This window comes from Salvelinus sp. IW2-2015, linkage group LG20 (assembly GCF_002910315.2).
Source record: "Salvelinus sp. IW2-2015 linkage group LG20, ASM291031v2, whole genome shotgun sequence".
Classification (NCBI taxonomy): Eukaryota; Metazoa; Chordata; class Actinopteri; order Salmoniformes; family Salmonidae; genus Salvelinus; species Salvelinus sp. IW2-2015.
In genome coordinates, this window is record NC_036860.1 from 51587269 (window position 1) to 51610816 (window position 23548).

The 23548-nt window shown below is 42.8% G+C and overlaps 1 protein-coding gene across 2 annotated transcripts; it reads right to left on the bottom strand.

Annotated features, from left to right (window-relative positions):
- Positions 1 to 2223: 2223 nt before the first annotated feature.
- LOC111981804 (CUE domain-containing protein 1) lies at positions 2224 to 23433 on the bottom strand. 2 transcript variants are annotated; one of them, XM_070449474.1, is made up of 11 exons: positions 23220 to 23433; positions 10116 to 10826; positions 8932 to 9068; positions 8190 to 8352; positions 7622 to 7868; positions 7254 to 7325; positions 6762 to 6851; positions 6178 to 6271; positions 5731 to 5792; positions 5501 to 5570; positions 2224 to 5398 (listed from the first exon to the last, which is right to left on the bottom strand). In XM_070449474.1, coding segments are annotated over exons 2-11 (1254 nt in total). In that variant the 5' UTR covers positions 10434 to 10826; positions 23220 to 23433; the 3' UTR covers positions 2224 to 5397. The 2 variants fall into 2 exon arrangements, with proteins under 2 accessions (XP_070305575.1, XP_023869019.1); XM_024013251.2 differs by having other exon boundaries at positions 23128 to 23433.
- Between the last annotated feature and the right edge of the window lie 115 nt (positions 23434 to 23548).

Below are 23548 nucleotides of genomic sequence, written 5' to 3' on the forward strand. Positions count from 1 at the left end.
ATTCCCCCAAATTCAGCAAGGCCTAATTTACAGGAAAGCTTACAGCAATCGAGTGGGGGAGGGAAGAAGGCACTTGTCAGCTTGTTGACATGGCTTGCTAAGCTGAGGATAGACACACACATCCTTTGCCATGCCACCCGGCCCAGCGGCCTCTTAAGCTGTTTGTACTGCAACCTCATTGGCCGGCCAGGCTGCTGCATTTTAGTGTAGACCATAGGAGCAAGTCTCCCAGGAAGCGGTGCATCAGATCAAATTGGATTGTGGACAATCTGATTGCGTGTCCTTTCGTGCCAGGGGATCTCCTGAGCCAACCCTGCAGGTCTGAGGAGGGAGGATGAGACCAGGGAGGGTCACGTTAGACAGTGGGAGTGCTGCTCCATAAAAACACAGAGGTTGGTATTTATTGTCATGAATATCTGGCACAGCCACAAAGTCTTAAAATCAGATTTGAACCCAAACCAAACCACACTGTTAACCCTAATCTTAAATTAAGACCAAAAGTACATTTTTGTTTTCATACATTTTTACAATACAGACAACTTTGACTTAACAGCTGGCCCATCTAGTGGAAATCACTCAGTTCTGCCTCCAGGACAAAATMTATGACAATAAACGTCAACCTGCTAAAAACACAGCCTGCCTGGAAGGACTGCTGCACTGAAACAATTGCATTCATAATGTACCACCACTGTCTGCATTGTCCTTACAGGGCCTTTCTATTGCATTGACGATGTTCAAACAAGTACACTAGAAATGGTTAGTTAGATTGTCAAGTCTTGAGTGTGATGTTCAGACAAAACAGTCTATGTAAAACGTGGCATTAAACATCCCAATCCTTGGACAGGGAGGGGGAGACCAGACCCAGGCATGATCTGAGGAGCAGGGTAGTCAGCCAGACTTTGAGCTTTCATCTATCTACAGTCGCCATGCAATTAGCAGGTTAAAGGCATGCCAGGTTTATTCATCCCAACACGCATGTCATGCAGCCACAACCATCCCTGCCTGCCTGTCTACCACTACAACACATACAGGTTGGGGCCCCCTTCAGGATAGGGGTGGCAATGACTACAGAGGGAGGCCATGCATAAACGGAGAAAGACTGACAGCAAGGGAGGAATAAAGGACTGAACTACAAAACAGAGGCGGCAAGCAAGGATAATCAAGATACTATGGTAGAGATGATCAGGACAACAAACAAGAGAAAACACTGATGTGTCATACTATCTGAAACAGAGGCAATGAGAGGAAAAAAACTAAGCATGGGATGCAGATGCAATAAAGTGGAATACATTTGTGAAGAACACCATCTAGTGGACAAAGTAGGTTTGCAGTTAGGACCCGGTCCAAACTCCTCTCGTGATCAAAAAAGTTCAGGCAGTGATATTGAATCATTTCACTGAGCAGCATTGATTACTATCACATATAGTCCTAGTCAAGTCATGAAATGCATAGGACAAGAGAAACAATGAAATTGCAACCGTTAACATTCCTTAGGCATATTTTGGATCAATACCCTGTGTAATTACTTTGTACCAGGCATGAAAGAACACACCACTTTAATTTCTGTTTTGTCATGTCTTACATACCATATCTAAGATAGGAGTAAGTAAACATGTTCTAAAATTAAGTGCTGTGAAATGACATGAGTGGCAGTGCTCAGTCAGTGGGTTGATGTCACTTCCTGGGAACTCTTTAAATGAAGGCACATGGGAGCACACACACTGCCACATACAAACACATTAAATAGAGCAATTAGTAGGACATGCTATATGTGGAGTTAAACTCTGGCACACAATAAAGACCATGAACACAGAGTACAACAACTGTATTATTCAAGTAGCAAAGAAAATGCAGTACAAGAAAATATTTGCTTTAGAAGTTATCCTGAAAGTGATTTTTTTAATAGCTATTTTTGGATTGGGTTGAGTAGTAAGAGATCATACTACATGTATACTAGATTACATCATTTCTCAAGATCTATACCAGCATTTCTCTTACAGATAGAAATACATTGTACAAGTCATAAAAAAGCATTAGCATTTCTTCTTTCTTTAACCTGCATTTGATAACATGAGTTGTAATGTAATTTGATGATAGGTTTCTAGCATGTATGCTTTTTCAAATAGAAAAATAGAGGAATACAGTWTGAGACTTTCACAAAGATAAATTCTGTCTTTTGATTGGGTGATGGTGAGTCATTCAAATAACAAGCCCAAAGAGGAGCACTGTAAATGGTTAATGTTTTAATCAACATTGGCTCTATACTGTACATTCATGTAACACAAAATCCTTTGGAGGGACCTAAGGTAACATGGAAGACAATATAAATATACCAAGTCTCAGGTGCCCCCTGACCAACACACAGGACAACAGAATATTTCATCCATCACACAAACCCAGATAAAGAAAATGTTCAGACTGAAATGAAATGCTTACGCACCTAAGAACAAGTCACCCTCTAGTTTAGTTTTTTTGGTCCATATCCTATTTCAGTGTAAAACAATCTATAATCTTAAAGGTTCATTTACAGGTTCACTTTCGTAAAAGTGGAGGTAAACTACAACTAGACAGGGTGACAGATTAAGTTTGTGGTCTGATGATAAGAAGCAATTGTAGTCTAAACTGCATTTGCTAAAACAGTATTTTCTAAAGGATAGGACTGATATTGAAAAGTCTTGCCATTTGTACTGAATTGATGTGTTCCACAAAGGCCAACAGAGTGCCATCTTCTCTCTCTAGTATAGCCAGAGAATGCAGTACCAAACCAATTATAATTGGTCCAAAACTCCACCCACAAGGATTATAGCATAGTAGGCCATGGAACACTGCAGAATATAAATATCAGAAACATTTTAGCTGTGTTTAATCAGTTGGGGAGAAAATGGCGGAGAAGAGGGTCGAACACGACAAGAAAATGGTGTTTGAGTAAGATTCCCTGAGCATTGATTATTTTCTTGCTAACTACAGTACGTATATCTACATAGTTTATGGCAATGATTTCCCCAAGATCATAAATCATTCAAACCATTTCAATTTATACACATCTAGCTAAATACATAGCTAAGTGATGCAGATACATACAGTCTAAACCAGCGTGAATATTATCAGGAAGTACTGGTATTCTCAATTTAAAAAAATGATGGTACTCAAAATAAAAAAACTTCTATCAACTCTTATAGGTCTCATTTACAGCAGGATCACATAAAGCCAGTGAATCATTGTGATACAGTCATGAGATTCCTTTCCTAAGCATCTACAAACAAGACAAGAATTAACTATTATCTTCAAATAAAATGTAAATCATTTATTCTCTACATAACAAAAACAAATGATTTTAGTAAAACTGAGCTGCAATGGGGGTGTAGTGTCCTCAGAGGCATGGAAGAGACAGTCACCGGCAAAAACACATGGTAAAATATGAAAATAGCAAGCAGAGTGAAATTCGGGAATAAATCCTCAATTTAAGATCAAACTTCTCTTCTGTTAGCAACAAAGATGTAGAAGCCACAAACAGAAGAAGAAAATTCATAGTGTATCAAATACTGTACTATAAAGTTGTATGAGAAACAGTACATAAATGATTTACTGAGTAAATAGGTGTATGCATGCTAAAGGAGGAAACCCTAGCCACATGGCTACTGTTACACTGATGGTCCCAATTCTGATTCAAACCAGTGCTCTCTTGTTACACTGGAAACAGTATCACCTACATAGGTCATCTCTGGGAAGATACCATAGACCAACAGGAAGAATTAGCCTATCTGGACCTTAAAATTGGACCTCAAGGCAGACTATTTTTGGAGAGATTATAATATCAGATTGAGAATATGGTTGCATTGGGGTAAGAATAAAATATAACAATATTTTGTTCCACACACACAAACTCACATGGGGTCAGAAATMGACTTGAATGGTACCGAGCTATACTGAACAAAAATATATCACGCAACATGTAAAGTGTTGGTCCCATGTTTCATGAGCTGAAATAAAAGATCCCAGACATATTCCACACGTACAAAAAGCTTATTTCTCTAAAATGTTGTACACAAATTTGTTTACATCCCTGTTAGTGAGCATTTTGCKAATATAAGGTGTGGCATATCAAGAAGCTGATTAAACAGCAAGATCATTACACCTTGTGCTGGGGACAATAAAAGGCCACTTTAAAATTTGCAGTTTTGTTAAGCAACACAATGCCACAGCTGTCTCTCAAGTTTTGAGGGAGCGTGTAATTGGCATGCTGACTGCAGGAATGTCCAACAGAGTTGTTGCCAMWGAATGTTCATTTCTCTACCATAAGCATCCACCAATGTTGTTTTAGAGAATTTGGCAGTACGTCCAACCGGCCTCACAACCGCAGACTACGTGTAACCAGGCCAACCCAGGACCTCCACATCCAGCTTCTTCACCTGCAAGATCGTCTGAGGGGATGTGTGGGGAGATGCTGAGGAGTATTTCTGTCTGTAATAAAGCCCTTGTGTGGGGAACAACTCATTCTCCCCAGTGGGTGGGCCTGGGTACTCAGTGGGTGGGCCTATGCCCTCCAAGGCCCASTCATGGCTGCACCCCTGCCCATGTGAAATCCATAGATCTGGGCCTAATTTATTTACTTCAACTGACTGATTTCCTGATATGAACTGTAACTCAGCAAAATCTCTGAAATTGTTGCGTTTATATTTTTGTTCAGTATAAATATGTTCAAATCCATTCATATGCAAGTAAAATGCACTAGACTCCTAAGTCGTATCGGAATTACAACTCCAGCTTTCACTGTATCACCCAGARATTATCAGGAATAATTCAAAATGAGTAATACTTTAAAATAAAATCATAACATTATTAATATTCACCATCAATAACAATATATATATTATATTAAAATGTAATTTAAATCATACAAAAAAGCATCTAACTAGCCAGTTTGTTGATTTCTGAAACAAGAAATCAAAAGACTGCCTTCAAATGCTACTCGGAATTGGGAAATACAATGTTTCGACTGGGAAATAAGCACTTGAACGACCCTCCCAATTTGGAATTCGTAGTGGGAAAGTCGGAGATGGAGATGATACCCAATTTAAGAGTTGTGACGTTTCATCACTGACCGATCACCTTTGATGCCGTCAAACTTATCAATGTGGATAATAGCTAAGCAAGCTAGCTAACTTTATCATTTGCAATATTAGCTAGCTCATTTTGCTAGCTAAAATCTCATTGGTTGAAGAATTGCTCTGACTTCCAAATCAGTCATGTTGGTCTTACGACTTAAAATTTCCCAGTCCTGAAGAGCATCTAAAGACAACAATATTCCATGGGAGTTCGGACGGTCTGGTTCAGGTCCAGAGGTGTAGTGTGAACCATGTTGTTCTTCCATTGTCACAGAAGAAACTATATGAGAAATCTATCAGAGAAATAGGTAAGATAAATGTTAGTTGAGGAAATCCAAAACATACAAATGTACAGTTTAAGGCATGTTTTTTGTGGGTGGTTACTGCTCTCTCACCATGACAACACTTCCTGCTGGGGCATCTCCTCTTCCTGAGGGCCTGGTCTCTTAAGTTGTCTGTCCTTCTCTGTACAGACACATGGTTCATACAAATAAGCATGTGGTCCACATTCATCTCCCCACTTACAATTGGACTAGGCCTAAATGAAACAATCGACCAATCAATGTCTCATAGCATTCAATGAAGTTTCTTCACTGGAATGATATTAAAACATCGATAAACGTACCACTCAGGTGTCCGGCATCTTCGTCATCCAAGAGGTTGGCAGTGGAGGCAGCATTACCCAGTCTGATAGAGAATGTTAAGAGGACTGGCAGTGGTTTAAACATAATACTAAGCCTGCGGGACCAGAGTCAAGGCCATGAGAGGACCTCCTAATTCAGCAAAGCCCTAATAAAGCCAAAATGGATACTAAATGGGACATTCCCTGGAATTCAAACCCACATACATCAGAAACAAAGGCAGATATTACAGCCACTCATCAACATACAGGGATGTCTCTCAGGGATAGTTAATTACATCTTTACAATGCAAGCGCATCTGTTCAGTTCAATTGAAGCTCAAGGTCACTTCTGGCAAGGACAAAAGAACCATTGGACAATGGAGGCCTGTCAGGGAGAGGAGGGAGAGGTGATGGGTGGGGTACGGGACCACTAGTGAAGTGGAAGGATACGAATTGTGTTTCAAGAGGGCTCTCCTTTTTGTTTTTCTTCTTCTGGTCTTTTCAGAGAAAGCTCTAGCGACTTCAAAAAGCTTCTTCCGTGTAGCTGTGGAGGATTACAGGATCAAATAGAAAGTGGAGAGAAAACAGACAATTGGTTAAGTGAATACAAATTTAACAGTTTGGGCTGAGTTTGTTTTAATTAATATGACTGATTGGATTTGAGAAAGCATATGTCCATCAACACATAATTATATATTTCAGAAAACATTTTATTCTTAATATCTTATTTGCAGTTTTAAAGAGCAGGAACGGTGGAGACTTTTACTACTGTATACCTTTCTGGAGCACCAACTTTAAGAGGGTAATGTCCTACAAATGTATGTTGATTTCTAATAATGACCTTGCTGTATATAGACACCATCCCTCATTTCCAGTTCCATGCACTGCTAGAACCATTTCATGCTAACTGGACATTCCCAACGTGGAAAGTTCTGATAACATTTGGAATTTGGGAGCGACACAGAGACACATACATTGAGAAAAATATTTAGTTATACCCCAGAGAGCAAGCCAGAGATTGGGAGTGTTCTTACATTTGCCCATGTGCTTGAGTTTGTCACGGAACAAGGCATCGTCTGTAACATTGGTGCAGGCCTCCCCAGAGCCTGAGGCACAATTATCTCCTAGAACACAAACAAGCAGCGTGAAATAGACCCCACAGAGACGCGCAAGAACAGAGAAAGACACACACATCAAGACATGATAAGACGCACACAGAGACATGTGCTTCTACATCTGCATTGCTTGCTGTTTGGGGTTTTAGGCTGGGTTTCTGTACAGCACCTTAAAACATTGGCTGATGTAAAAATTWAAAAATGGCTGATGTAAAAATWAAAAAAATTATACATTTGATTGAGTGATTGATTGATAAACAACGAGTGAGATGCACACCGAGTCACACTTCCTCTGTGTGCCTTTAAAATAAGGCATTTCACTGCAGGAGCCTACATGAAACCTGGACCTTTTCAGAGCGAGAGTACTAGGATGTAGCTGAATGCTATGGAGTGCAGATGAATGATATCTACCTGGAGTGGACATCCCCATGAAAGCTGTTGAATGATGGGACTTGGATGTCTTTGACTCATACTGCAGCCGATCTAAAACAGAGAGAGCCGATGTCTCAGCATCAATAGGGTTATGGGCATAGAGGCACGTAGCAGGACAACCTGCAAGCCTTCCTTCATGCATTACTAGTACAGAAGTGGTGAAAATTAAGAGAAAAGCACTGCCATGACAGAGACCCTTCTTCTAATGACTCTTCATACCTTGATTGGGATGAAAGCATAGTGATATCATCGCTTAGTACTGTATAAAACATTTGGAAACGTTGCAGAAAATAATCAGTGTGAGGATGTATTACTGAGTGTGTGCTTGGACGTGTGTGTGTACACACCTCTCTCAAGGGCGATGAGGAACTCGCGGTTGCGCTGCAGCTCCCTCATAAACTCCTCGTTCTGCAGGAAGAGGGCGATGCGCTCATCTCCCAAGTACTGCTTCAGCTTCCTCTCCTGCTCAGTCTCCATGCCAACCTGGCCTGCCCTGGCCCCCGTCCCCGGCTGAACTTGCTGCGTCATGGACGACAGGGATGAAGAGGAAGAGGGCTGGGTCAGACTACTCTGCGTTAGGCTGGTGTATGAGCGCTGCAGGGAGGGACCAGAGAGAACACTGTTAGACATGTCAAAGTCCTATGTGGAAATACTTCAGTTTTTTATAAAATTGCACCATGAATTGAAAATAATATCTAGTTTTTTGGGTGGTGTCTTCATTTTTGGAAGACTACCAGGGAACTGATTCTGTATAAATAGCTAAACTGTATTTTCCTTAGCGTGCAGCCCGTTGCAGAGGCTGGTAATTATCCAGCCAGTTGGCCATCAGAGCAGAGTGCCAGGCAGCCAGCAGTCTGTAAGTAATGGCAGTGTGGGTTAATGGTCCATTAGGGGCTGACCCATAAATCTACCTACTGGCAGACTATCCAGCTGCTGAGGCAGGATCCGCAGGAAGTCATCAGGGAGGTTGCCTAGTAACGGTGGGTTCCAGTTCCTGTAACTGCCAACCTGCCATTGACTGGCGGGAGGGGGTGGACAAGGAGGGGGCTGGCAGGGAGGAGTTTGACTGGCATCAAAGCTGGCAGATAGATGGCAAAGGATATTGTTAGTTCCATTGATGCTACGTTCTYTAACCGTAAATATCAATAATGTTGTGTTGGTCATCTTCAAAGGATCCATCTAACATAAACATAAACTGTTTCTCTTTCTTCTGAAAGGTTCTCTCCTTGGCACACATATACAACATTGTGTTCATATAACAAAACTATCACTAGTATTAGGTCTACAGATCTACCCAAGTTAGAGCACAGTTAAGAACATGTACCTCGCATGGATTTCATAGCTGCTGCACTAGCATTCATTAGACAGCAGGTGGAGCATTATGAACCTCTTAGCATTCAAAGCACTCACAGCATGAATCGCTGACCAGTCATATCATGTATTAGATATAGAGAAAGCACCAAAGTAGAATATGTATCTCAACACTCATGTAAAGTATGGTTTCAGAGAAAACGTATTCACTAATTCACATTATCCCAACCATCTATTATTCTCCTTTAAGTGAAATGAGGTCAGAGCCAGCCAGGTGGCCCTGAGACCTCCCCCTTCCCTCCCTCTCTTATCTTATCTTCTCTTCTCTTCACTTCATTTCACTTGCCTGGGAGGTGGTGAGGCTGTGGGCAGGACCTCGTCTGGGTACTTCCTGTCGTAGATGTGCATGTCATAGGAGGGCGGGGAGTAGACCGGCGGGGGCTCCTCGTCAGAGCTGTCTGGCTCCAACGTCCTCTCCCGGATCTACAAGGTCAGAGGTTAGAGGTCAGGGGAGACATTGAGAATGTTCTAAAGGACATGACAGCCCCTTCAGATGGCACATATGAACACTTCAAAGAGCAGATGAAATGAATAATGAATCTGTATTATAACTGCTCATTGGAAATGCAGCTCAGCCTTTATGCCCTTAATAAGAGGCAATGTGAGGGCTTTCATTGGGCTGTTTTACAAACCTCAAGCAGCAGGTTTTCATCCTGTATTTAATCAATGTAAATTAACTTCACTTTCCAAATAACAGCCTAGCATGCGAGGTAGAACACGCTCCACTATAAGTACTAAGATCAGCTCTTCATCATTTATTAAGATAAACATCTGCTCCTCTCCCTCAGGTCATTCAGAGTGATAGGGGGAAATAAACTAAACAAAGTTCAATAATATCCTGTGTGGAGCATGGTGTCATTGGTGGAATASAGCCAGAGTGGACTGAGGCTAATAAAAACACAAAATATGGTTGGAATTGAGAGACCTGCAGTAATTTAATCAAATACAAAGCGAACAGCTTGGKAGTCCAATAAGGCACTTGATACAACCTTGTTACTACTCAGAAAGAGTTGATGCATCAGTACAAAGGGAGGTCATGAATGTCCAAAGGAATGGCTTGTCTTGGCTGTTCACAGCAGTCAACACATATAGAGCATACAGTGTATAGCCTACCTCTGGGTATTGGCAAGCTTTTGAAAACCGCTTTAGACAGCCTATCAAAGCTTTCTGTCCACAATAGCAGTGTATAATCACAGTGACCTCCAGAGAAATGCATGTCATCCATTACAACCGCATATTAAAAGCAACATCAAATACTTTTCCCTCCCCAGGAGCAACCATCTGGTTTGAAGAGGCAAACAAATAAATACAATGAAATAAGGTGTATGAATGAATATGGGGTGAAAAAGTAGCTGACAACTTTGACATGCATTTCATGATAAGCTATAGTCTCAGACGGTCTTAGGTTGTGTTCACTTAGTTTAATCTGGGCTACCCACTAGTTTCTATACAAGTAGCCCCTAGACGTACCTCAGGAGGAAGGCTGTCCTCTGAGTCAGAGCTGTCGTTAGAGCCGTGTCCGTCTAGGCTCATCTGGAGCAGCTGGTCGATGGTGGAGTCCACGGCTCCGTGGTTGGCCCGCAGAACACACTCTATCACCTCCTGTTCCATGCTGGGGAACATGGTCCTGAAGTCCTCCATGGCCTGGTTGAACTCCAGACGCCGCACCGTGCGCCCACCCCCACGACTGTTGTTGAGTTCGCCTGYAACAGGGCTTTCCTCGTGCGGCGCCACGTCACCATGGTTACCACTGCTGTTGCTGTGACGGCGGAAGAGGCTGGTCATCATCCAGAGAGCCTCCAACCTCCGAACGGCGCCCCTCCTCCGCGCCGGCAACACCACCCGAGAAATGGTGGCTCCTGGTCCTTGGACGGTGGGCGCCCACCACCTGCCTCCCCTCCCCTGGCTTAACCCTGGCCTGCTGCTTCAACTGTGCCAGTCCACCTCAGGGCCCTCAGCGCTCGGCCCCGTTATCCCCTCATCATCACAACACCACAGACAGCCGGTCACGGTTCTTCCTCTGTTTTTGAGCCAGCTGCATCCAATGCTGTGAGGATGTGATGGCTGGTCTCCCCAGGCAGGCAGGCAGGCAGTGTGTTGAGGACACAGTGCTGCGTTCTCTCTGAGCAGAGGTGGGCTAGCAGTGCCCTAGGACTTCCAGCCCACGCATCCCTTCAGCACCTGCAGTGTTGGGAACAGGAAGAATGTCAGGAACAGCAGCCATGTTGTGGAGAAGCAGACAGACATCATGACTGAGCATCACAATGAGCAGCGGTGGAAATTAACATGTTCCTCTCGAGAAATAGCCGAGGTGTGTCAAAGGAGGCTATCGAAAGATAAGGCTATACATTTCTGGGACACACACACACACAAAATGCCGTTACAATTCAGCTTGGGGGCCGTCTCAATCAGGGTCGCTGTCTGATAACATTACTTCCCCGACAACGACACCCTGCACCAGCCCAGTCACCCTAGGTGTCCGCATTCCCACAGCAACGCTTGTGTCCCCAGGCACCAGAAAAGCGTCAGCCAGTGCCAGCAGAGGACAGAGCAGGGGCTAGAGGCATCACCCGCTGCCAACTGCACCATGACCCAGAGGGCCACCACATGCACCGCCTAAGCAGGTCACAAGAGCTGAATGAAAACACTCCACACCAGCACAGCCATGCAGAAGTTTTTCACACAGACGCAAAAGCAGTGACGCCCGCGCAGTGTGACTATGAAGTCAGCCTAGCCCAGCAGCACCTCATCACAGTCAGTCAACAGGCATTAGACAGTGTCAAATTTGGGCAAATCTTTAAGCATTCAACAAGGTCCGGAGGGCCGCACTATAAATTGGTTATATTTCCTTGCCTTCAAAATGTGCAAAAGAAAAATGGTCCTCTATCCATTGTTTTTGATGCTCCCGGACTGTGTAGCTATCATTTGGGTGATTATTAGCTAGCTGGACACAGTCAAAATATTGTATGAATGTAGGAGAGGCCATTTGAATGGAGCACACAGGATGAAATGGGGAAGTGTGACGCGAACCTGTGAATCACAGTGCCGCACCAAGGACACAGTGCTCTGCCCTGTCCTATGGTCTGGCTGCTAAGAGTTTCTGCAAAAACATACTTTCTAGATGTCATGGCACACCATATGATCTGACACAAACATACAATGCATTCAGAAAATATTCAGATCCCTTGACTTTTTCCACATTGTTAAGTTACAGCCTTATTCTAAAATGGAGGTTTCGACAACTTTATTGGAGTCCACCTGTGGTAAATTAATTTAATTGGACATGATTTGGAAAAGGCACACACCTGTCTATATAAGGTCCCACAGTTGACATGGCTTTGGTTTTTGCGCTGACATGCACTGAGGTCAAAGGAATTGTCTGTAGAGCTCAGAGACAGGATTGTGTCGAGGTACAGATCTGGGGAATTGTACCAAAATATTTCTGCAGCATTGAAGGTCCCCAAAAACACGGTGGCCTCCATCATTCTTAAATGGAAGAAGTCTGGAACCACCAAGACTCTTCTTAGAGCTGGCCGCCTGGCCAAACGGAGCAATCGGGGGAGAAGGGCCTTGGTCAGGTAGGTGACCAAGAACCCGATTGTCTCTGGTCTGATGAAACCAAGATTGAACTCTTTGACTTGAATGCCAAGCGTCACGTCTGGAGGAAACCTGGCACCATGCCTACAATGAAGCATCCTTTGGCCGCCATTCCTTCCAGTTCTCTGCTGCCAATGACTGGAATGAATTGCAAAAATGACTGAAGCTGGAGACTCATATCTCCCTCACTAACTTTAAGCATCAGCTGTCAGAGCAGCTTCCCGATCACTGTATCTGTACACAGCTCATCTGTAAATAGCACAGCCAACTACCTCATCCCCATACTGTTATTTATTTTTTTGACTGACAAGGCTCTAGAGTTCCTCTGTGGAGATGGGGGAAGCTTACAGGACAGCCCTCCATCAATCAGGTCTTTATGGTAGAGTGGGCAGACGGAAGACACTCCTCAGTAAAAGGCACATGACAGCCCGCTTGGAGTTTGCCAAAGGGCACCTAAAGGACTCTTAGACCATGAGAAACAAGATTCTCTGGTCTGATGAAACCAAGATTTAACTCTTTGGCCTGAATGCCAAGCATCYCGTCTGGAGGAAACCTGGCACCATCCCTACGGTGAAGCACGGTGGTGGAAGCATCATGTTGTGAGGATATTTTTCAGCGGAATGGACTGGAAGACTAGTCAAGATTGAAGGAAAGATGAACGGAGCAGAGAGATCCTTGATAAAAACCTGATCCCGAGCGCTCAGGACCTCAGGCTGGGGCGGAGGTTTACCTTCCAACAGGACAACGACCCTAAGCACAGAGCCAAGACAATGCAGGAGTGGCTTCGGGACTAGTCTCTGAATGTCCTTGAGTGAGCCTGGACCACTCAAAAATAGCTGTGCAGCGATGCTCCCCATCCAACCTGACAGAGCTTGAGAGGATCTGCAGAGAAGAATGGGAGAAACTCCCCAAATAAAGGTGTGCCAAGCTTGAAGCGTCATACCCAAGAAGACTTGAGACTGTAATCGCTGCCAAAAGGTGCTTCAACAAAGTACTGAGTTAAGGGTCTGAATACTTATGTAAATGGAATATCTGTTTTTTTATACATTTGCAAAAAAATATATATATACTTTTTGTTTTTCCATTATGCGGTGTGTAGGATTTCTTTTTTAATCCATTTTAGAATAAAGCTGTTAACGTAGCAAAATTTMGAAAAAGTCAAGGGGTCTGAATACAGATTGGCAGAAGCCATAGACCAAAGAGTCTGAACATACAAAAGACATAGCCTATCTTTACATTAACACTTACTCCTTAGCATAATTGATGCTATGCTAAACTGACTGAGAGGATTGACTTACAGCAACCAATCCACAAAGTAGAATCACTCGTCATGCTCTTCTTCCTGATACCTATCCTATCCTAGAGAGGTCTTATCAAACATCCTGCAGGCAGACACCAATTGAAGCCAGTGAGCTGTCTGGGGGAGAGCCCACGTTGTCATATCAATCATTGCCGAGCTGGCTGAATGATATTCCCCACACACTGATCCCTCACTTTTCACTATTCAACACTAATCTGTACCTAGCGCCCAGCTATATTTAGCACCACAATCCACCACAGCTCTTTGTCCTCATGTAGGCTGCATAGCTGGAGCTGCTTACCGATACGGGAGCCAGGGGAGGACTGCTTTGCCCTTYTGAATTACATAGAGCATAGGGCTTGCTTACGTCACCCATAACTAATGCCTGCTGGTCAGGCCCTGAGCTGATTACAGATACTGGGAGTAGGCAAAGGACAGTTTGATAAATCTCTGTGATGAAAGAGACAATGCACAACATATGGTGCTAGATACACACAAATATTATTATCTTTGGCGAGCTAGGCCTAGATGTTTTGGATTTAGCCAATCAATATGAAAAGAGGGGATCTCTTCCAGGAACCTCAATTCTCCTGACTAGGCTAAGGTATCATTGTAGGCAGCGAGGTTATCATATCATAAGACAATTACTACCTGGTATCACTATGTATGAAGTTATTTGCAGTATGGCATCCACTTCTGCAGTGAAAAGCTCGATAGAAGTATGACACTCCCCCTAACATTCTAATCATTGCCAACACAATTAAAATTCTGTCAGACCCCAGTTCCATGGCAATGGAAACGGAAAACAAACCTCCTGCCTGGTGCCGTAGGCAATGTCAATCTGATTTGTGCAAGTAGCCAGAGACAAATTCAAGACGCAGAACAGCTGTGAACATACTTGATGAAAACAACGGTCTTACCTTCATGCAAAGCAAAAAGGTAAATGCCATATACAGTGCATTCGGAAAGTATTCAGACGCCTTGACTTTTTCCACGCTTTGTTACGTTACAACCATATTCTAAAATTGACTAAATTGTTTTTTCTCTCCTCATCAATCTATACACAATACCCCATAATGACAAAGCAAAAACAGGTTTTTAGCAAATGTATAAAAAAAAATACTGAAAAAATAAATGTACATACAGTACCAGTCAAAAGTTTGGACACACCTACTCATTCCAATGTTGTTCTTTATTTTTACTATTATTCTACAGTGAAGACATCAAACCTATGCAATAACACACTCTCAAGCAGCTTCTTGAGGTAATCACCTTGAATGCATTGCAATTAGAAGGTGTGCCTTGTTAAAAGTTTAACAATCAGTTGTGTTGTGACAAGATAGGGGTGGTATACAGAAGATAGCCTTATTTGGTAAAAGACCAAATCCATATTATGGCAAGAACAGTTCAAATAAACAAAGAGAAATGACAGTCAATCATTACTTTAAGACATGAAGGTCAGTCAATACAGAAAATGTCACAAACTTGAAAGTATCTTCAAGTGCAGTCGCAAAAACCACCAAGCGCTTTAATGAAACTGGCTCTCATGAGGACCGCCACAGGAAAGGAAGACCCAGAGTTACCTCTGCTGCAGAGGATAAGTTCATTAGAGTTACCTGCACCTCAGAAATTGCAGCCCAAATAAATGCTTCACAGAGTTCAAGTAACAGACACATCTCAAAATCAACTGTTCAGAGGAGACTGCGTCAATCAGGCCTTCATGGTCAAATTGCTGCAAAGAAAACACTACTAAAGGACACCAAAAAATAAGAAGAGACTTGGGCCAAGAAACACGAGCAATGGACATTAGACCGGTGGAAATCTGTCCTTTGGTCTGATGAGTCCAAATTTGCGATTTTTGGTTCCAACCGCCATGTTTTTGTGAGACGCAGAGTAGGTGAATGGATGATCTCCGCATGTGTGGTTCCCACCGTGAAGCATGGAGGAGAAGGTGTAATGGAGCTTTGCTGGTGACACTGTCTGTGATTTCTTTAGAATTCAAGGCACACTTAACCAGCATGGCTACCACAGCATTCTGCAGTGATACACCATCCCATCTGGTTTGTGCTTAGTGGGACTATCATTTGTTTTTCAACAGGACAATGACCCAACACACCTTCAGGCTGTGTAAGGGCTATTTGACCAAGGAGAGTGATGGAGTGCTGCATCAGATGACCTGGCCTCTACAATCACACAACCTCAACCCAGTTGAGATGGTTTGGGATGAGTTGGACCACAGAGTGAACGAAAAGCAGCCAACAAGTGCTCAGCATATGTGGGAACAGCTTCAAGACTGTTGGAAAAGCATTCCAGGTGAAGCTGGTTGAGAGAATGCCAAGAGTGTGCAAAGCTGTCATCAAGGCAAAGGGTGGCTACTTTGAAGAATCTAAAATATTAAAAACACTTTTTTTGGTTACTACATGATTCCATGTGTGTTATTTCATTAGTTGTGATGTCTTCACTATAACAAATAAAGAAAACACCTTATATAGACAGGTGTGTGTCTTTCCAAATCATGCCCAATCAATTTAATTTACCACAGGACTCCAATCAAGTTGTCAAAACATCCATTTTAGAATAAGGCTGTAACTTAACAATGTGGAAAAAGTCAAGGGATCTGAATATTTTCCGAATGCATCGGATGATCAATGGAAACAGGCTGCACATGAGCTCAAATTCAAATCTCACAGCAAAGGGTCGGATTACTTACGTAAATAAGGTATTTCTGTTTTAAATGTTTTATACATTTGCCCCCCCAAAAATATGGCATATTGTTCTGAGATTGATGAGGAACAAAATAATTTAATCAATTTTAGAATAAGGCTGTAATGTAACAAAATGTGAAAAAAGTCAAAGGGTCTGAAAACTTTCCAAATGCACCGTATCAGGTATCATGAACTACATTCAGCTGCGGGCCAATTTTTCTTGAGCGGAGGCTTGGGGGGCCGGAACATAAACTACAAATAATTGTAGACCGCAAATTGACCGCAAGAAGCCCAAACAGATCAATTTGACTAAAACATAACAATTTCAAATCCCGCTTACATTTGTATACGATCACATACATCTCTCTATTATGCTTTGGAACAAAACAATTGCATATATTATTATATTATAGTAGAATGGGCCGATACTGTTGATGTTGTTGCCCTAAGCAGGTGCAGATAGTTGATGCTGCTACCCTTGGGATAGCTACTGTAGCATAAGACTTCCTCATTTTACACCCACAACTATGATGAAATAATATTAATCTGCAAAAAAATGTCATGCCCAAAAATTACAAAAGCCAATTATGATGAATTCAATCACTGTCATGAGTTAAAAGCTGATAATTTTATTTTTCAGATTCTCATTTTCCATGCTGACAACTTCCCATCATTCCTCAGAGACTTTTGGAACCTGATTAAGACGGGCCTGGAGAGCAGCGAAATCCCTGTCAGAGAAATACAGTGTGTAAAGCAACAGAATAATGGCCTAATAGCAGTGGATTGCCTAAGCCAAGCTAACATGGGACCAGGCTACTGCCCTCTTCATTCAAAAGTGCTAGCCTGCAGCACCAGAGGCTTCTCATCACTGGCCAAAATCACTGTGGTGTTCAGGTGAAATGGACTGTGTGCTGGAGGAATAAGAATCTCGCCATCCCCTGGAGCATTCTGAAATTAAGCCAATTTGAGCAGCTTCTAGAGCTGCACTGGCCCTTGATATGAGTAGCGGACTAGCGGTCATAAGTTCTCTTAGAATGATTATGTCCGCCTACACAAAGGACTGCATGTCTGTTTTCAGTTAACACAATACTGTAACCCTGAGTGAACACACAGTCTAACACTGAGGTGTAGGCTAGGCTAGAGCTCAGGCCTGGACCAAAATGTGATTACCCTGACATTGAATATGTCCCTGCCTTTTGTCTTTTTCCTCTAACTTAGGCCTAGAGACAGGAAAGAAAGCAACTGAGGCTCCAATAGGACATATTTTCGTAAATTAGCCTAACTCCAAAGACCTTGCACCAGTCTGCGGTGCCAGTGAGTGATAAAAGCACTTCACTTCCAATAAGATCTTATGATGAAAAAGCCCAATATTCATGATAGGTCCATATATTCTGGGCCTTCTGCCAAATGATAGAGAGCAGAAGTTCACTTCTCTCCCTGGAGAGGTTTAAAACACGCACACAGGAAATTCTTAGCTCTCCCATATTCAGGAAAACAATGGGGACAGCATTTTTGCCCTTGTAGTCACACTTTCCACAACAACAATCCTAAAGCTCTCCCCAGAGCACTTCTCAGTCGGGACCCCAGCCTCTCTGGCAGCCAAGCACAGGGAGGAGACTTCCTTCACTCTACAGTCCTACCAGACCCATTAGTGTCCTCTGTAATTATTGGGACAGTGACACATTTTTTGTTGTTCTGGCTTTGTACTCCAGCAATGATACAATGACTATGAGATTAAAGTGCAGATTGTCAACTTTAATTTGAGGGTATTTTCATCCATATCGGGTGAACCATTTAGAAATAACAGCAGTTTATGCACATAGTCCCCCCATTTTAGGGGACCAAAGGTATTGTGACAAATTCACTTGTGTGTATTGAAGTAGTCAAAAGTTTAGTATATCAAAAGTCCTATATTCCTAGCACGCAATGATTACATCAAGCTTGTGACTCTACAAACGTGTTGAATGCATTTGCTGTTTGTTTTGGTTGCATTCTAAATAATTTTTTATCATTTTGGAGTCACTTTTATTGTAGAATAAGAATAGAATATGTTTCTAAACACTTCTACATCAATGTGGATGATACCATGATTACATATACTCCTGAATACATAGTGAATAACGATGAGAGAGAAATGTACAGACGCACAAATATCATACCCCCAAGACATGCTAACCTCTCACCATTACAATAACTGGGGAGGTTATCATTTTTGGCAGGATATGATATTTGTGTGTCTAACTTTCTCACTCATCAATAAAAACATATGTTTTACAGTCAGCAAGCAAGAGCTAGCTGTAGTAGTAAATACAATGCACAAAATACCTGTACAAGCTGGGACTCCAAGAGCAAAAGATGAATTATTAGGAATAATACTGCAGTGAATAGCCTATAGGCCTACACAATGAATTTACACACACACACACACACACACACACACACACACACACACACACACACACACGTTCAAAAGTTTGGGGTCACTTAGAAATGACCTTGATTTTGAAAGAAAAGCACATTTTTTGTCCATTAAAATAACATCAAATTGATCAGAAATACTGTGTAGACATTGTTAATGTTGTAAGTGAAGAGGCGACTCCGGGATGCTGGCCTTCTAGGCAGAGTTGCAAAGAAAAAGCCATATCTCAGACTGGCCAATAAAAATAAAAGATTAAGATGGGCAAAAGAACACAGACATTGGACAAAGGAACACTGCCTAGAAGGCCAGCATCCTGGAGTCGCCTCTTCACTGTAGACGTTGATACTGGCGTTTTGCAGGTACTATTTAATGAAGCTGCCAGTTGAGGACTTGTGAGGCGTCTGTTTCTCAAACTCGACACTCAAATGTACTTGTCCTCTTGCTCAGTTGTGCATTGGGGCCTCCCACTCTTTCTATTCTGGTTAGAGCCAGTTTGCGCTGTTCTGTGAAGGGAGTAGTACACAGCATTGTACGAGATCTTCAGTTTCTTGGCAACTTCTCGCATGGAATAGCCTTCATTTCTCAGAACAAGAATAGACTGACGGGCCTCCCTGGTCTAGGGCACTGCATCGCAGTGCTAGCTGCGCCACCAGAGTCTCTGGGTTCGCGCCCAGGCTCTGTCGCAGCCGGACGCGACCGGGAGGTCCGTGGGGCGACGCACAATTGGCCTAGCGTCGTCCGGGTTAGGGAGGGTTTGGCCGGTAGGGATATCCTTGTCTCATCGCGCTCCAGCGACTCCTGTGGCGGGCTGGGCGCAGTGCGCGCTAACCAAGGGGGCCAGGTACACGGTGTTTCCTCCGACACATTGGTGCGGCTGGCTTCCGGGTTGGAGGCGCGCTGTGTTAAGAAGCAGTGGGGCTTGGTTGGGTTGTGCTTCGGAGGACGCGTGGCTTTCGACCTTCGTCTCTCCCGAGCCCGTACGGGAGTTGTAGCGATGAGACAAGATAGTAATTACTAGCGATTGGATACCACGAAAATTGGGGAGAAAATGGGATAAAACAAAAAGAAAATTAAATGTAAAAATTGAATAGACTGACAAGTTACAGAAAAAAGGTATTTGTTTCTGGCCATTTTCAGCCTGTAATCGAACCCACAAATGCTGATGCTCCAGATACTCAACTAATCTATAGCAGGCCAGTTTTATTGCTTCTGTAAATCAGAACAACAGTTTTCAGCTGTGCTAACATAATTGCAGAAGGGTTTTCTAATGATTTTAGCCTTTTAAAATGATAAACTTGGATTAGCTAACACAACGTGCCATTGGAACACAGGAGTGATGGTTGCTGATAAATGGGCCTCTGTACGCCTACGTAGATATTCTATTAAATTTTTTTATTTTTTAAAATCAGCCATTTCCAGCAACAATAGTCATTTACAACATTATCAATGTCTACAATGTTTTTCTGATCAATTTGATGTTATTTTAAAAAAGGACAAAAAAAGTGCTTTTCTTTCAAAAACAAGGACATTTCTAAGTGACCCCAAACTTTTGAACGTGTGTGTGTGTGTGTGTGTAAATTCATTGTGTAGGCCTATAGGCTATTCACTGCAGTATTATTCCTAATAATTCATCTTTTGCTCTTTGCTCCAAACTTTTGAACGGCAGTGTATATATAAAAAAGATAAATATGAAATGACAGGCAGCCAAGGATAAGCCAAGGATAAACATATTGCTTCAAAAAGGAGAACAACTCGTAGGCATACAGATAGCCGAGCCATCCACATGGACTGTGGTCTTCCCCATTCGGTAGCAACTCCTGCAACAACCGATTTCATCCATTCACTTTGTCCACATTGAAGAACCATCTCCTTTTGACTCCAAAATTCCATTGAACTTTTCTAATCTCTTCAGCGGACAGAGATTGTAAAGAAACCCTTACATTATTGTGAAAAGTTTTTTCATAAGTTAGTCTGTGTAATTCTGCGACGCCATGCTTGTTGGTGGTTTTAAGACAACTGGGAAAAGAGGTCAAGTCATGACTTCAGTGATCTTCAGGTCGGAAAAGTCTGAGCTCTATAAAGATGCCAGAGCTTCTGACTTTGAATTACTAGTTACTGTTCAAAATTATTTTCCCAGTCGGCCCAAATGTTATTCTGAGTTCCTAGTTGTCTTGAACACACTGAAGTCGAAGATTTACGAGTTCCCAGTTGTTTTGAACACTTACTTCATCACTACAAGCACTGTTTGATTCGCAAGATACTTGTTCTGGATACGCCATGCACAAAGACTGATCAAACAGCCAATGGATAGGAAAAGTGAAATGCCCACCCATCCGGGCAGAAGGGTTGTACACCATAGTTAGACATACGTAGACATACGTAAATTCCAAAATGCTAACAAACACTGACATTTAATATTTTACAAATAACATGATCCTCCCCTGGACAATTTTTTTTATACTAAACCCTCCCTCTGACTGAAATTGAAAAAGCCTGAACCTCCCCCATTTTCCTCCGGGTAACAATTGCGAAAATTTCAACCGCTCCCTTACATCAACATTTCAAGAATAAAGTTCTATATGAGTGCTAAAATGGCAGCCGTTCTAAAACCTGGCCTAACTCTCTCTATATACAGTGCATTCGGGAAGTGTTCAGACCCCTCAACTGTTCCCACATTGTTACGTTACAGCCTCATTCTAAAAATGATGAAATTGCTTTCACCCATCAATCTACACACAACACCCACAAAGCAAAAACAGGTTGAGAAATGTTTGCTAATTTATAAAATAAAATAAACTGAAATATCACATTTACATAAGTATTCAGACCCTTTACTAAGTACTTTGCTGAAGCACCTTTGGCAGCAATTACAGCATTGAGTCTTCTTGGGTATGACGCTACAAGCTTGATACACCTATCTTCTCCCAATCTTCTCTGCAGATCCTCTCAAATTCTGTCAGGTTGGATGGGGAGCATTGCTGCACAGCTATTTTCAGGCCTCTCCAGAGATGTTCGAACGGGTTCAAGTCCGGGCTCTGGCTGGGCCACTCAAGGACATTCAGAGACTTGTCCGGAAGCCACTCATGCATCGTCTTGCCTGTGTGCTTAGGGTCATTGTCCTGTTGGAAGGTGAACCCTCGCCCCAGACTGAGGTCCTAAGCGCTCAGGAGCAGGTTCTCTTTACTTTTCTCTGTTCATCTTTCACTCAATCCTGACCAGTCCCAGTCCCTGCCACTGAAAAACATCCCCACAGCATGATGCTGCACCGTAGGGATGGTCCCAGGGTTCCTCCAGCTGTGACGCTTAGCATTCAGGCCAAATAGCTCAATCTTGGTTTCATCAGACCAGAGAATCTTGTTTCTCTTGGTCAGCGTCCTTTAGGTGCATTTTGGCAAACTCCAAGCGGGCTGTAATGTGCCTTTTACTGAGGAGTGGCTTCCGTCTTGCCACTCTACCATAAAGGCCTTATTGCTGGAGTGCATCAGAGATGGTTTTCCTTCTGGAAGGTTCTCCCATCTCCACAGAGGAACTCTAGAGCTCTGGCAGAGTGACCATAGGATTCTTGGTCACCAAGGCCCTTCTCCCCCAATTGCTCAGTTTGACCAGGCGGCCAGCTCTAGGAAGAGTCTTGGTGGTTACAAACTTCTTCCATTTAAGAATGATGGAGGCCACTGTGTTCTTGATGATCTTCAATGCTGCAGAAATGTTTTGGTACCCTTCCCCAGATCTGTACCTCGACACAATCCTGTCTGAATACATTCCCCTATTCTCCACACATATGCCGACACAGTACACTACGTTTAAATTATGCCCTGATCTTGTACACTAACAAGGTACAGCCAGAACCGTACTGTAATATAGCTCCGGAGAAATTATAATTTGTAATCAATTAAATTCTATAATGCACAAAAATGCTTTACGATAATGCAATACAATAATATGGAAAAAAATAAATGACAAAAATCAGCTGACCAGAGATAACATGATAGGTGATGGTATGCACCTGACATTGAAATAGAATTGACCCCAGCGATGGACATCTGAGTCAGGAGACCCTTGGGGCCTGGTGGGCAAGTCAGCAGCACAAGATAAATGGCACTGTGATTGCTCGTGCCCGCGGTGCACCCAGCGGTGTGGCTAGTGAGGCACGCGACACCACTCACCAAAAGGTCGCCAACTTCATCTCTTAACACTCTTCAGGTGACAGTTAGCTGGTTGGTTATCTGCTAGCTAGCTAAGACGAGTTAATAAACAGAAATTGCAAGCAGAAATATGCAAACCTGTAAAAAAATATTCAGGACAGTTAACATGGAATAACTTAAGTATTTAAAACAAAAAACGACATTTGAAATGGTGTATGGTGCGCCATTGAAATGTAGCTAGTGAGCTAGCTTTAGCAAGCTACGTTAGCTTTGCTAGCTAGCATTTTTGATGTGTGAAATGTAAACTCCCAACCCTTACCAGGCAAAGAGCGGACGCCAGCATCTGCAGCTAGAAAAGGAAGTAGCTACCCCATTCCTACTATCGAAATTCAAAAACAATGATTTGTTTACCCAAGGGGCGATGGTAAACGTTGACGGAAAGTGTTTTCTCTGGGCGCAAGATGCAGTTGCGACGGAATACTGTGCTGTCTGACATCCAATGATGCTTTCTCCCACTTCTCCACGACGATCAAGCTATTGCACGGAAATTCAGTCGAGCATGGATAGCCTTGCTTGACAGTGGAGTTGGATAACCTGACCGCAGTCCTTCACTGTAGTTCCGAGTCAAGCGCGGCGCAGACACATGGAGCCAGAGAGCCGCCTAGTGGAGAAATATGGGAATCACAGAGGCCAAGGGGCAACAATGATACTTTCATCAGGTTTTTGTAAATAAGGATGAT